Source organism: Eptesicus fuscus, chromosome 3 (genome assembly GCF_027574615.1).
Source record: "Eptesicus fuscus isolate TK198812 chromosome 3, DD_ASM_mEF_20220401, whole genome shotgun sequence".
NCBI classification, from domain to species: Eukaryota; Metazoa; Chordata; class Mammalia; order Chiroptera; family Vespertilionidae; genus Eptesicus; species Eptesicus fuscus.
The window spans coordinates 5741486-5754462 of NC_072475.1; the positions used below are offsets into that span (position 1 = coordinate 5741486).

At 45.7% G+C, this 12977-nt stretch overlaps 1 protein-coding gene across 1 annotated transcript in view; it reads right to left on the reverse strand.

Annotated features, from left to right (window-relative positions):
- The window catches only part of DSCAM (DS cell adhesion molecule), a 373478-nt gene that overhangs the window by 58741 nt on the left and 301760 nt on the right, over window positions 1-12977 (reverse strand). Inside the window, exon 20 of the mRNA XM_054712828.1 lies at window positions 12493-12626. Within this exon, the coding sequence (XP_054568803.1) occupies window positions 12493-12626 (134 nt within the window). The remainder of the gene's footprint in view (window positions 1-12492; window positions 12627-12977) is intronic.

Here is a 12977-nt window from a genome sequence, read left to right on the forward strand (position 1 = left end):
AAGCAACTTTGACAGGCACGGGTGAGCAAATTAACCCTTCAAATGATGTAAACAGACCACACATCTGTTTTCAGCTGAGATGGAGTAGCAAAAACCAGGTTCAGTTTTCTACCCGAAACCACCAAAAAGCACCTGTTTCAAAGGCTTTGCACACCAGGAACTGAAGGACAGGGACCTGTGAACACACGAGGTGAGGTGTGCAACTGCAGAGATTTTACATTTCTGTGCGAGTTTCTAGGCTGTGGCCCAGAGAAGGGAGCCCGGGGGGAGCCAGGCAGCTTCTCTGAGTTGAGGAGACAGAGCTGAGAGACAGGGAGGGAGCTGGATTCCTGGGGCAGAGGACTGGGGAGAGGGAGCTGCACACAGAGAGAATTCTGGGGATCTGAAGAGGGTCCCACTTGGGTGCACAGCTGAGCAGATCTATGCATGCGCATGAGGAGCTGTCAGGGCCAGGAAAGAGCCACCTGGAAGGACTGGAGGTCACAGCAGCCAGCATTCATCCAGGGGCAGGAACAGTGTCTGCCCCCACCAGCCAGACTGAAAACCCTAGAGGTTCACAGGCGTTGGACACAGTGCGTGAGGGCTTTACCTTTGTGGTAGGGAATAGTTAGCACTAGATTCAACACTGCCTGGTGCTGCCTAACAAATAGGAAAAACAAGGTTCATGAGAGGCTGAGTCAGGAATAGGACGTTCTTGCTGAGGGATGTGTACATCTGTCTAACGCGTCTTTTCTCTAGCTGCCTTTTAGGTTTGCTTTTCATCACTCAAAGGTAGGAGGGGGGTTTGAACTCCAAGGAAACCACGCAGACGGCTTGGAGCCTGGAAGGATATAGAGATTGGGGACTCACACAGGAGAAGGCCAAAGGCTAGCTTCAGCCCTGCTCACAGCAGCAGAGAAGGCTGTGCTGGGACTGGCTGTAATTTCCAGTTTGGTGGGGTAAGGGTGCTTACACGTGGATCCTGCAGGAGAGAGCAAGACTAGTTCGTCTAGAGAGGGATGCTCATGGGCATGAGAGGTCTCCAGTGGAGGTGTGCACTGCAAATGACCTTGTACTTACGTTAAACAGCATCACTTATTGATAAATGGTGCATAATTCAACCATTGTGGACAAGTTCAAGAGGTGGCAACATTTAAGAGGAAGAAGAGCTAAATGGGGAAAATATTAATCAGAAGCTCACTCTGGATAGTAAAGCTTATCTGTTTGATTAAATCTTTCTCCTTAATGCTCAGTCCAGAATGCTTGTTCCGTGAAAGAGGGACGAGGCAGGTAGCTTCCTTATGAAATGTTTCCTCAGGACTTTAGTATGAGCTATGACACCATGGATTATATTGACATTTCATTAACTGTCCTTTTATTGGGTACCAAATTTCCCCACACAACGATCTAATCGTGTTTAAATTGACTTGCTAATTTCTACATGCATTTCAATATGTGACAATCCTTTCCAAATACTGGGAACGTTCAATGAAAAGAGGTCGATTTTATTTCCAGATTGCTCCTGACACTTCAGCGAGGCGGATACATCCAAGACTGTGAAGCCTTAAATGAGCTTGGAGGAGTAGAGAGAAACAAAGCAGAACTTGACTCTCCAGGACCATAACATAGAGAATTGCAGGGTATAGACAATGTTTCTTGGGGGTTAGAGAATCAAATAGGGTAGGAGACATGTGTGATGAGGGGAGAAAGACACTTTTTTTCAATATTTAAATACCTAAATATTTAATTTTCTTCTAAGAGATCTTTAACTTTCTAGGCTTATCATCTTTAGACTTGACAGGGATATTAGCCATTCTAGAAGATTTCACTGTGCCCAAACTGTGAATTAATCTAGAATGCATCAAATATGATTGGGCTAAACACTTGTTTTAAGGGAAGACTTAAGTGATAATTCATGACCCATGGAAATCCAGAAGCATCCAACATTAAGAAAGCTTTGGTGCCAGGCATATGACTTGCGTAGCTGTGGTTCTTGAAGGGGAATTCTACCCCATGGCTCATTTTTAACTCGGCTCTCTGCCTGGCACGAGGGAGTAGATAGGGCATCTGTGGACTGGGGTTGACAATTAGCCTGTGCCTATCACACATTCCTGATAGCTGCCTGAGACAAAGTCTGTTCTTCCGCATCTAAAAAGTATTTAAACGTGCTAATTCGATCAGCATCCGGAGTTAACCTTGAGTTATTAATTAACCACTCTCCGTGGACACGGTTCTCAGTGGCAGCCGCGTTATTTATTTCTTGGTCCATCAGAGATTCTGCAGTAAGGTGAGCGGATTTTTCTCCAGAGCTGAAGTCACATGACAGGATCAACCCATAGTGTTATTGAGGGAAGACCTTGGCATTCTGTTTGAGACACCCACTTAAAATATAAGATATTTCTATAGTCTGTCTACTGAGCTATGACTCATACTGTGCTTACAAATGTCAAGTTCATGGTTTTCCCTCTTCGGTATCATGCCAACAGTGCCCCATTGGAAGTGTGGGCACCCGTGGCTGATGACCGATGGCCAGGAACACAGGACACCTGTCCAGCCATATACACTGTCTGTCCTGCAGATCTCTGCCTTGGGTGGTGGTAAGAAAACTTATGCAAAAGCTCTTAGCGCTAGGCTTAGTCACAGTCAAAGCTCAGACATAGTTGCTGAGTTGGAAAGCATATGCATTTAGTGAGTTCAATTCCAGTGTGTACACTATAAGGCAAGTTCCCGTCCCAAGGGAGCAGGAAATGATCGTGGCTGGCAGAAGGAAGATTAATTAAAACGAGGCAAGGTAGGGTTCTGACACATTTCTGCTAAAAGCTGGAAAGAAAACCATTGGAATTTCCTTTGCAAGAGTATTCCTGTCGTAGTTGAGGACAGGATTACTATTGGCAAAATGCCTAGAAAAATAAAGGAAAACTTCATGAATTTGATTTTTAAAAAATATGTATAGTTTTTCTTAATAAGCCTTCTGCCATGTTTGCCTCCCTAAAGTGGTACCCGGGGTGGAAAGTGCAGCTAATGGTGTGAACGTAGCAATACCCACGCAGGACAGCTCGCACTCAGACTCATGTCCGGCCTTTCTGGGCCTTCGCTTCAGGCCTGGGGTGCAGGCATGGATTTCTAAGGAACCTGACAGCGTCCTCCTCAAAAGGATGGGAAGGTGGCCGGAAGGTCCTTGCGCTTCAGTGTCACCCCATGGAAACCTGGGAACAGAGTCTCCCAGACCTGCCTTCACTCCAGAGTTATTCTGCCTCATGAGTTTGGTGTAATCTTTCTCCTTTCATGTCCAAACCAGAAAAATAAGATAACAGTAGCCACCATGAGGGACTTCAATGGCTCTTCAGTAATTTCTGTAAACCTGGATGTTTCCCCGAGAACTGCTGCGTTCATTTCTAAATCCCTTATACCAGTGGTCGGCAAACTCATTAGTCAACAGAGCCAAATATCAACAGTACAATGATTGAAATTTCTTTTGAGAGCCAAATTTTTTAAACTTAAACTTCTTCTAATGCCACATCTTCAAAATAGACTCACCCAGGCCGTGGTATTTTGTGGAAGAGCCACACTCAAGGGGCCAAAGAGCCAAATGTGGCTCACAAGCCGCAGTTTGCCGACCACTGCCTTACACTCCTGAGCTCAGCAGATGAACTTATAAAGCCTTGGCGGCCCCAGTAATCCCTCCATCAGGTGCCCTGTCTTTGCTTGTGTCTGTTAGGACCTGATGTTTGTTCCACTTTGGAGCTTGGTCTTGCGTGCTCCTCCCAACGCCCTGCTGGACAGAGTCCAGGCTCCCTGAGGGGGGTCCTGCCTCACCCTCCCTCCACGCACCCCCAGGGCCAGAGCCTCGCAGAGTGTGGACCCACTGACTGCTAACTGGAGGGAATTCAGTGACTTTAATAATGACCTAGAAATTATGTGAATGCAATAAAAAAGGGGTAGCAAGCAGGCTGCTCACATCAAATTATTCAGTGTGTCTGATGGATATTAAAAAATTCCACTTAAAAATGCAATTAATGTTTCAATAAAAAAACTAATTCCGTCAAAGAACTATGGTGCTTTAAAAAGTTCCACATCAAATGTCAGCATGCAGTTAAAACAAAACAAAACTGGAATGCTCTGATTTTGTAGATAGAATGTTTGCAGCAGTGATTTTTTTTTTAAACTTCCCCCAAAGCAGAATAAACAAAATGGGTAGCTCTTTTCACCACTGGGAAATGGCACTTTCAAAACATACGAAATCTTTCTTTTTAGTGGCAGAGACATGGTCTGGTTTACATTAAGAACAGGAAGTTAGCTGGGTCAGTTTAAGATTTGCTCTGTTTTAAAAATTCTTGTGTATAATACATTTTGATTGGATTTATTTTCATTGGATTTCACTATTTTCATCTCTTAAAGCTGATAATAGGATAGCACAAAGACCTTCCTAAAGGGATAGGCAGGTGTCCGGCACTTACAGAAAAAGCAGTGTATTAAAAATGTGTTTTATCCGAGGCAATTGGGGTGGTTTCCTCTGTACGTCACTGAGATCCCTGTAGTTGCTATTTTATATATGACTATTGGCTACATTTAAAAAAGCCTTTCAAACATCAATATGTTACCCTTTGGCCTTCCAAAATAAAAATCATTGTTATATTAATTGCAAGTGAATTAAAGTTGATATCCAGAAAAAGAGGGAAAGAAACTCGTCTCCTCATGCTATGGTTGAGGTCAAGGGCATTGTCCAACTAGCCAGACTGACGTTCCAGGAGCCTCATATTCCCTGGCTCTTCCCACAAAATGCCCTCCGTCTGCTACAGTCTTGCCTCGTCCCTTCTCTGTTGTCATTCTCTCTGCCATGCACATGATCTATCTGTAAACACGCTTTATTAATTTAACTTGATTGCTATCGCCTATTCAATATACTCTGCCAAAAGATGTAGTTTATCATCATATAACTTCTCCCATGGAATAAAGAAATTAGTGGGACTGGCTATTCTTGGAAATAAAAAGAATATAGGCATAATAGTTAGTATTAGAAAAAAATAGCTATTTTCATTGTCTTAATAGGAAAATATTTGAAGCCAATTTGTTTCCCTCAGTAGTACTACATGTCTGTCAGGCGAAACGAAAAAGGTGTTTTCAAAGCTGGAATCTTCCCAAGCGGGGTGACCCACAGGGCATTTCCTCTGTGGCTCCGGGGCGGGGGGTGGAGGGACGCGGGAGCAGCGATGGAGGCACACGTTCAGATGATACACACTGGCCATTGGGTCTGAGCGCGTGCCATCACAAAGGCAGGAGGCTTATTGGCAATTTATCTGCAAAATTGGGCAGGCTGTCTTGTGAGACTGGGCTTCAAATGAGATTTCAGGGCTCATTTCTCTTTTCTTTTGCTCCATAAAGTACAAAATTGGGCTCAGGATTTTAAAGGCCAGGGTTTCTCTTAACCTGAGAGTACACGTCACCTGCGTTTTGAGCAATTATAGCCCCTGGCCAGTTTCCCTGGATGCCCAGTGAATCTGAATGACCACTACAACAATAAAAAAGAAAATGAAAGTACAGATCCAGAGAAAGATTGAGCTGTGGTTCATTGAGAATGAGTTGAAGGGGGAAGAAAGACCATTGTTAGAGGACTGGGTTAGAAAAGACAAGCAATCTCCCCCACTCCCTCAAGGAACCAAAGTCTAATAAATATATGTAAATTACACCATGAAAAATTTAAAGCAGATTTAGAACCATTTCCATCAGAATTGGCCGTGAAATACTGAGGTTATTTCCCAGGAAACTTCAGGAATAGCTTCCAGAGTTTTATAAACCAGAGTTGGTCGGCATAGGTCTGGGGTGCTCGGAAGTAGCTTTCTCTTGAGGAAATGTGTCTGGTTTATTCCCAGAGGTAGGAGGACACGCTCAGATGCCGAGTGCTGGGGTGAGATCTAGCTGATCACCAGGGCATAGAGAGCTAGCGCATGCCTGCCACTCAGAGGGACTCGACAAAGCTCTGATGAGCAAGTGACTAGTTTTGCACATGAGTAAACGAGGCATGATGGCTTCCGTAGGCCAGCTGGTGGCATCTCCCTACCTTCTAGCTTTGTCATGACAGAAAAAAGAGGCCCACCATGAGGTCATTTAGAACGAGGGAAGAAGGGTTTCCATGTCAGTGATCTGAGCACAGACATTTTTACTAGCTCCCTGTGAAAGAGAAATCATCCCGACAATGACCACACACGTTCCCGCCTTATTAAGTAGAAATTTCATTATACAACGTAATCTCCATTGGATGACTCACAGCCATACCCCAAACATTCTAGTTCAATGCAACATTCGCTGAACATCCACTATTTCAGCACAATACCAGGTTTTTCAAAGGCATAATGATGACTGATAGTGGTTCTGCACTTCAGAAACAAGCCACCAAAGGGGTCCAACTCTGCCCCTGTCTGACAATAATGCAAGAGATATGGTCACGCCAAAGGAAGGTTGACATCAGTGCCGGATTCCCGGAGGTGAGGGGGAGCCGGCTTCCCGGGGAGGTGGGAGGCTGTCTGGTGAAGAGACGGGCCTCTGAGCCCAGAAACCTGTGGATGGCGGACCCCGGCTTTGTCTTGCTAAGCTGCATGCTTCTGGTCAGATTGCGTGTCTCCCACCACTACAGTGAAGACAATGCTAACAACCGCTCCTGCATCAAGTATGATCAGGATTACCCGATGGGAAGCCGTGGTTTTAAAAAATGTGGGTCACAGAAGCAATTTAGTGGGTCATGGTAATCACTCACAAAAGAAAATAAAAATCCAGTGGAACAGAAAATATCAGAGTGCATCACGTACAGGAAGAAATGTTTTGTTTACGAAGCTTTTGTTGTGTGTGTGTACTGGCTTGTGACTATAAAATCTATTCCATACTGTGCCTCGTGACTAAACAAGATTGGGAACCACAGGCGTAAAGTATTTATGACATAGTGACTAAAGTATGGCAAGGATTAAAAAATGGTGGAATAATTTATATAGGATTTAAGTTGAGCCTTAACAATAAGCATTTTTACATGGGAGAATGAAAGGAAAAAGACAAGGAGCACCCAAAACATACACAGACACACACACACACACACACACACTTACATACTCACTTATAGAGACATACATACTTTCACAAACACACATACTCACAGACACACAATCACACACACACTCAAAGACACACACACACACACTCACAGACACACACTTTCACAAACACACACACTCAGACACACACACACACACACACGAGACATGGCGTGGCTCAGGTATTGGATGGGGAAGCTTAGTAGAATATGAGGCTGGGCAGGAGTTGGAGGACTGTGGAAATCTGTACAGGTTATCTTAGAGATTTTGAACATTTTTTTAGCTAAAACGGGGGAGGTCAAGCAATGTGCACAAGGGAGCAACGTGATCAGATGGAGAATTTGAAAGAGTAACCCTGACAGCGATGTAGACGGTGGGCTGGGCTCCTGACTTAGTTTGGGTCCCAGGTGAGGACTTGAACCAAGGTAATGGTGGTGGGAGTGAAAGGAGGGAGAGGACTGAAAAGGACTGTCTGACCACTACGCTGTGTACCTGAAGCTAATCTATAATAATAAAAGCGTAATATGATAATTATACCGGACAGCCAAACGACATTCCGGATGTCATTCCGAAGTCCTTCCAGATGAAACCGCTGTGGCAGGGGTCAAGGCAGAGGTGGTTAGGGGAGATCAGGCAGGCAGGCGAGTGGTTAGGGGAGATCAGGTAGGCAGGCAGCGAGTGGTTAGGGGCAATGAGGCAGGCAGGTGAGCGGTTAGGAGCCAGCAGTCCCAGATTGCGAGAGGGATGTCCAACTGCCGGTTTAGGCCCAATCCCACAGGGCGGCAATCAGACATCCCCCGAGGGGTCCTGAATTGCGAGAGGGTGCAGGCTGGGCTGAGGGACACCCCATCCCCTGCACGAATTTCATGCACCGGGCCTCTAGTACAAAATAATATTGAATGTAAGCCGTAATTGAAAAAATTAGATGTTGCATGATCCAATGTCATGTTGAAGGTGCTATTTCCTCTGGTCATAAAACCCTTCATCAGGTACAATTCTGTCCCTCCTACAAGCCAGGGCTGTACATAAGTCTCAGGAAACCATCTCTGACCCTATTGCTTATGCTCTTGTGCTGTGCATATACCACTGTTGTGTGCTTTGTCACATCACACAGAATGGTGACAATCTCTGGTACCCTCTTCCCCCTCCCTAGAAATAGGAATTCAAGAAAAACACTCCATCCTTTATCATCACAGTCCCATGGTTGTGATTAGAGCAGTCTCCAAGCATTCTGGTTTTCTTGTCTTCTGGGGACATATTAGGGCTGAACTTCCTGGTTCTCATGTGGTTGGTGAGATCCTGTGATGAATTCTAACCAGTGATTTTAAAAAAACCTTTTAAAGTTTGAATTTTAAAAAAAGAGAGGAACAGAGAGGGAGAGAGAGAGAGAATCATCTATTTAAGAGTGGAACATGGATCAGCTGCCTCCTGCATGCTCCCTACCAGGGACAGAGCCTGAAACCCAGGCATGTGCCCTGACCAGGACTCAAACCAGCAACCTTTCGGTGCACAGGATTTTTTTTTTTCACAGACTGTTTTTATGTAGGGAGAGTGTTAGAGAGAAAATCAACTTAGCTACCATCTACCCAGGAGCCAATAAGGTTAGCTCACTTCTTCGGATGTCTACTACTTGTCATAGTGTGTGAATTGGCCATTCAAACTGTTACATGTTCAAATTAATAGCCATGGTCCAAAACGTGTGTGGATGAGTCCCTGATTTTCTGTTCAAATCTCTGACTGGGGAGGTGGATGTCTCATTGCATTTGCCCGCTCCTCGCAGTGAGATCAATGTTTACCTGGTTCTACTGCCAGACAACCAGTCTCTGCAAGAATGTACAATCTCTTGTCTGGCCACACACAAAGTTTCAAATTCTAATATCTTTTACTAAGCTCAACTGAGACAACACCACAGAACAAATGCATGACTACAAAATGTATTTTCCACGTGAGAGAGAAGAGCCTGTCTTGTAACAACGTCTTTTTACATGAGGGGAGGTGAATTGGGGACCTTGAGAAAGAATTCACATCCACAAGGAGGTCGGCTGCGGGATGCTTATAAAGAACATGAACTGACAGGGCACGCTGTGTCCTGAGTTACCCTCCCATGTGCTACATTCAACCAGCAAATCATTTCAAAGAGAAAGCATCTCAGATGGAGGAGCAGGGAAAATACAGAGCGCTAGCGAGGACTGCCCTCTGGTGGTCATCCTGACACATAGGCAGACGCAGAAAAACCTCCAGAAATCTGATAGATCCAGTTTTCTGACTTATAATTAATGTATAGAAACTAAAGATGGGGGAGAGGTGGATCATTTCTAGGAATTTATAATTTCTTGTTTATTCCATTAACCTCTCCCTAAAATAATAGATGGTATTTTCACATGTTCACCACTGAAAGGAAGTGTCTTAGTTCTCCCTGATCTTTACTTATAATGGTATTTTTAATTTAAAAGTAGGCCTTGTATGGGAACTCTGCACCTCCCACTCAATTTTGCTGTCAACTAAAACGGCTCTAAAAATAAAGTCTATCAGAAAGATAGGCTCCGTGCTCTTTAAACGATGTTGGAAGTAGGTGAACAGCAAGGAGCCTCCCGAGGGAGTGAAACCGACCTGGGTTTACGTCACCCCACGGAGGCTGCCCAGAGACCATGGGCACCTGGGCGATCACATCCCTCGAGATGCAGGGGTTTTTAATGTGGTCAAAAGGCGGCACAGAGGCATGCTGCTGGCGGTGGTGAGAGGTCAGGGAGGTGAGACATTCAGTTTCATTGCCCACCTTTCTGGTGGGCCTAACCTCATTACTGTCACACTTTGAAAGGGTCTTGTCCAGGAGGTACTGGGGGTGGAGGGGGGCGGGGTCAAATCTCAGGCTTGGAGAGAAGTGGAAATCCCCAGGCAAATAATTTCTATTCCATTCCACAGATTGTTTGATCATGATTTCAAAATAGTACCTCTTCTTTTTTAAATATTTTAAAACTTTGTTTGTTAATCCTCACCTGAGGACATTTTTCCTTTTTTTAGAGAGAGTGGAAGTGAGGGGGAGAGACATAGAGAGAGAGAGAGAGAGAGAGAGAGAGAGAGAGAGAGAGAGAGAGAGAGAAACATCAATGTGAGAGAGCCACATTGATAGGTTGCCTCTGGCATGGCCGGGACCAGGGCCAGGATGGAGCCTGCAACTGAAGTACGTGCCCTTGACCAGAATTGAAGCCAGGACTCTTCAGTCTGCGGGCCGACACTCTATCCACTGAGCCAAACAGGCTAGGGCCGTGGTCGGCAAACTGCGGCTCACGAGCCACATGTGGCTCTTTGGCCCCTTGAGTGCGGCTCTTCCACAAAATACCACGGCCTGGGCGAGTCTATGTTGAAGAAGTGGCGTTAGAAGAAGTTTAAGTTTAAAAAATTTGGCTCTGAAAAGAAATTTCAATCGTTGTACTGTTGATATTTGGCTCTGTTGACTAATGAGTTTGCCGACCACTGGGCTAGGGCAACTCTTCCTGTTTTAGTGATTGGCATTCGTGGGGGCTTGGTCGTCTCGCTCATCTAAGCCTCAGTCACTCAGGACTAATTTCAAATAAGCCAGGTGGAGGTTTCTAGTTTAGAGATAAAGACCAGATTGGGACAACAGAGACAGAGGGAGGCAGATGCTGGTGTTCTCTGGGCCCTGCTAGCTTCTTCCCAGCGTGTTGGAGTCAAAATAGCAAGTGCGAGTCCTACAGCCAATAGACAATGGAATGAATGAATGCAATTAAAGAAGCACTTCACATTTCATGGAGTACGGGTATTCTCACTTAGCAAGCACTTTGTCTCTGGTGAAATGGTGACAATAATTTCATCTCTTTTGGGGCTAAGGAGAAGGGTCTCCATGAATCGCCTCTCAGCAGTTCACCTTGGGGTCTACACTGATTTGCACCTCTGGGCTTTGCTGGTAGGGCTCATCCCTGAGAATTCATAGCATATAAGGAACCTCCAAGAAAGTTCTGGAACCCAACTCTGACCATATTACATTTACATCGACTTCAACTGCTGCCATTGTTGACATATAAACGGCAGAACATACAACTCAGTATTTACAGCAGAGCCAGATCTCAGTGAGCTGCCATGCTCACCCTGTCTCCTACCATTGGTCATGGCCACTGTCTCCAGGGCCACCAGGCCTTGGGGGCCCCTACAGACTGGGGAAAACATACCACTTTCATTAAAGGGTCAACAGATAAATCAGTTCAGGAATGCTACTCAGTGTTGAAAAGGAAGGACGTCTGACACATGCTTCATGTGGATGAATCTGGAACATGTTATGTTGAGCAAAGTAAGCCAGTCACAAAAGGACACATGCTGTGTGATGCACTTATTGGAGGTCCCTAGAACAGTCAAATCTATAGGTGGGAACCAGACTGGAGGATTCCGGGCGTTGGTGGGAGGGAGATGGGGAATTAGTTTGTTAATTGGGGACAGAGTTTCAGTTGTGGAAGACAGAAAGTTCTAGAGATGGATGAGGGTGATGGCTGCAGCACTGTGAAAGCGCTTCATGCCACTGAACCATCCACTTAAAATAGCAAAATGATAAATTTGATGTTACATATTTACCAGGATGAAACTAAAATTAATTTGTGTCTACCCCACAAATACTTATGGAAAGGCTACGCATGTCAAATCCATGTGGGGAGCAGGGAGCTAGAAAGATCATTTAGAAACGGTACCTACCTCAAAAAAAATGTCATAAAAACTTGCATGAAAACATCATGAATGTTGATGAACCATTTTCCTTTTCTTTTCTCTAAAATTTGCCTTTTATATCTGGTTTAAGAAACACTTGAACTCTATAGGGTTTCTTCAATGGTAATAACATTAGCAATAATAAATCCTACACTTGGAACTATTCTGTACTCTAATTTTTCATTCTTTTGCAATGAGCTAAGCTGACTATTGTAACTGGGAGGGTCCCAGAGCCTCATTGCAGTCTCCCTAGGCCAACAGGGTTTGCCTGCTGGCTTCTTAGTGGGGGAGGAATGGGGCAGGGGAGGAAGTCAGGGCAGGAGGTGGGGCACAGGAGGGAGGGAGGGTAGGGACAGGAGAAAATGCGGGAAGTGCATTTAACAACGAGTCCAACAGCAAAATCAATAGGTCGTGTCCACTGACTCTCAATTAAGGCACAATCAAGGCCTCTGGGTTTTGATTTTGATAAGCCGGCTGGCAGTTCTGGGGGAAGTCAGCAAATAAACAATAATTCCAGACAATTGTGCCCCTTACAATGATTCAGACGTGTATTTTCAAACGAGGCACAAGGGAGGATGTTGCTTTGTGTGTGGAGACAACAGGGAAAATAAAACCCCCCGGAAGACCCAAGTAGGCGGGGGACAAAGGGACGGACCTGTCCCCAAGGAGCCCTGGCAGCTGTGGCGGAGACGCTTAGGCACTTGGCTCTTTACCAACTTACTGTGGGGTAGGGGTGCGAGCAGAACACGGTGTACTTCCGGATGATGCCGTTCAGCTTGAGCGGGGGCAGCCAGGACACAAAGACCATGGAGGCCGAGGCCGCCGCCGCCTTGACGCCCGCGGGAGGACCTGGAACTGGACACAAGAGCGCACGTTCAGTCACGGAAACGGGGCCCCCACCTGTGCCCAGGCCCACCTGCCTGCCAGGACCCCACCCGGCCAGCGGGGCCACCACTCTCCCCTCTCAGCTTTCCAAGGAGCTGAACTGTGTCCCCTCAAAATCCGAGGGGTACGGCTCTAGCCCCGGGACGTCAGAAGGGACCTCATTGGGAGATGGGGTCTTCAGAGGGGCGATCGAGTTAAAATGCAGTTGTTAGGGCGACCCTGATGCAATGTGGCCGGTGTCCTTATTAGAAAAAGGCGAATGTGGACACAGACAGGAGCAGAGGTAAGATGTGAAGACACGGGGAGAAGCTGGCAGGAGAC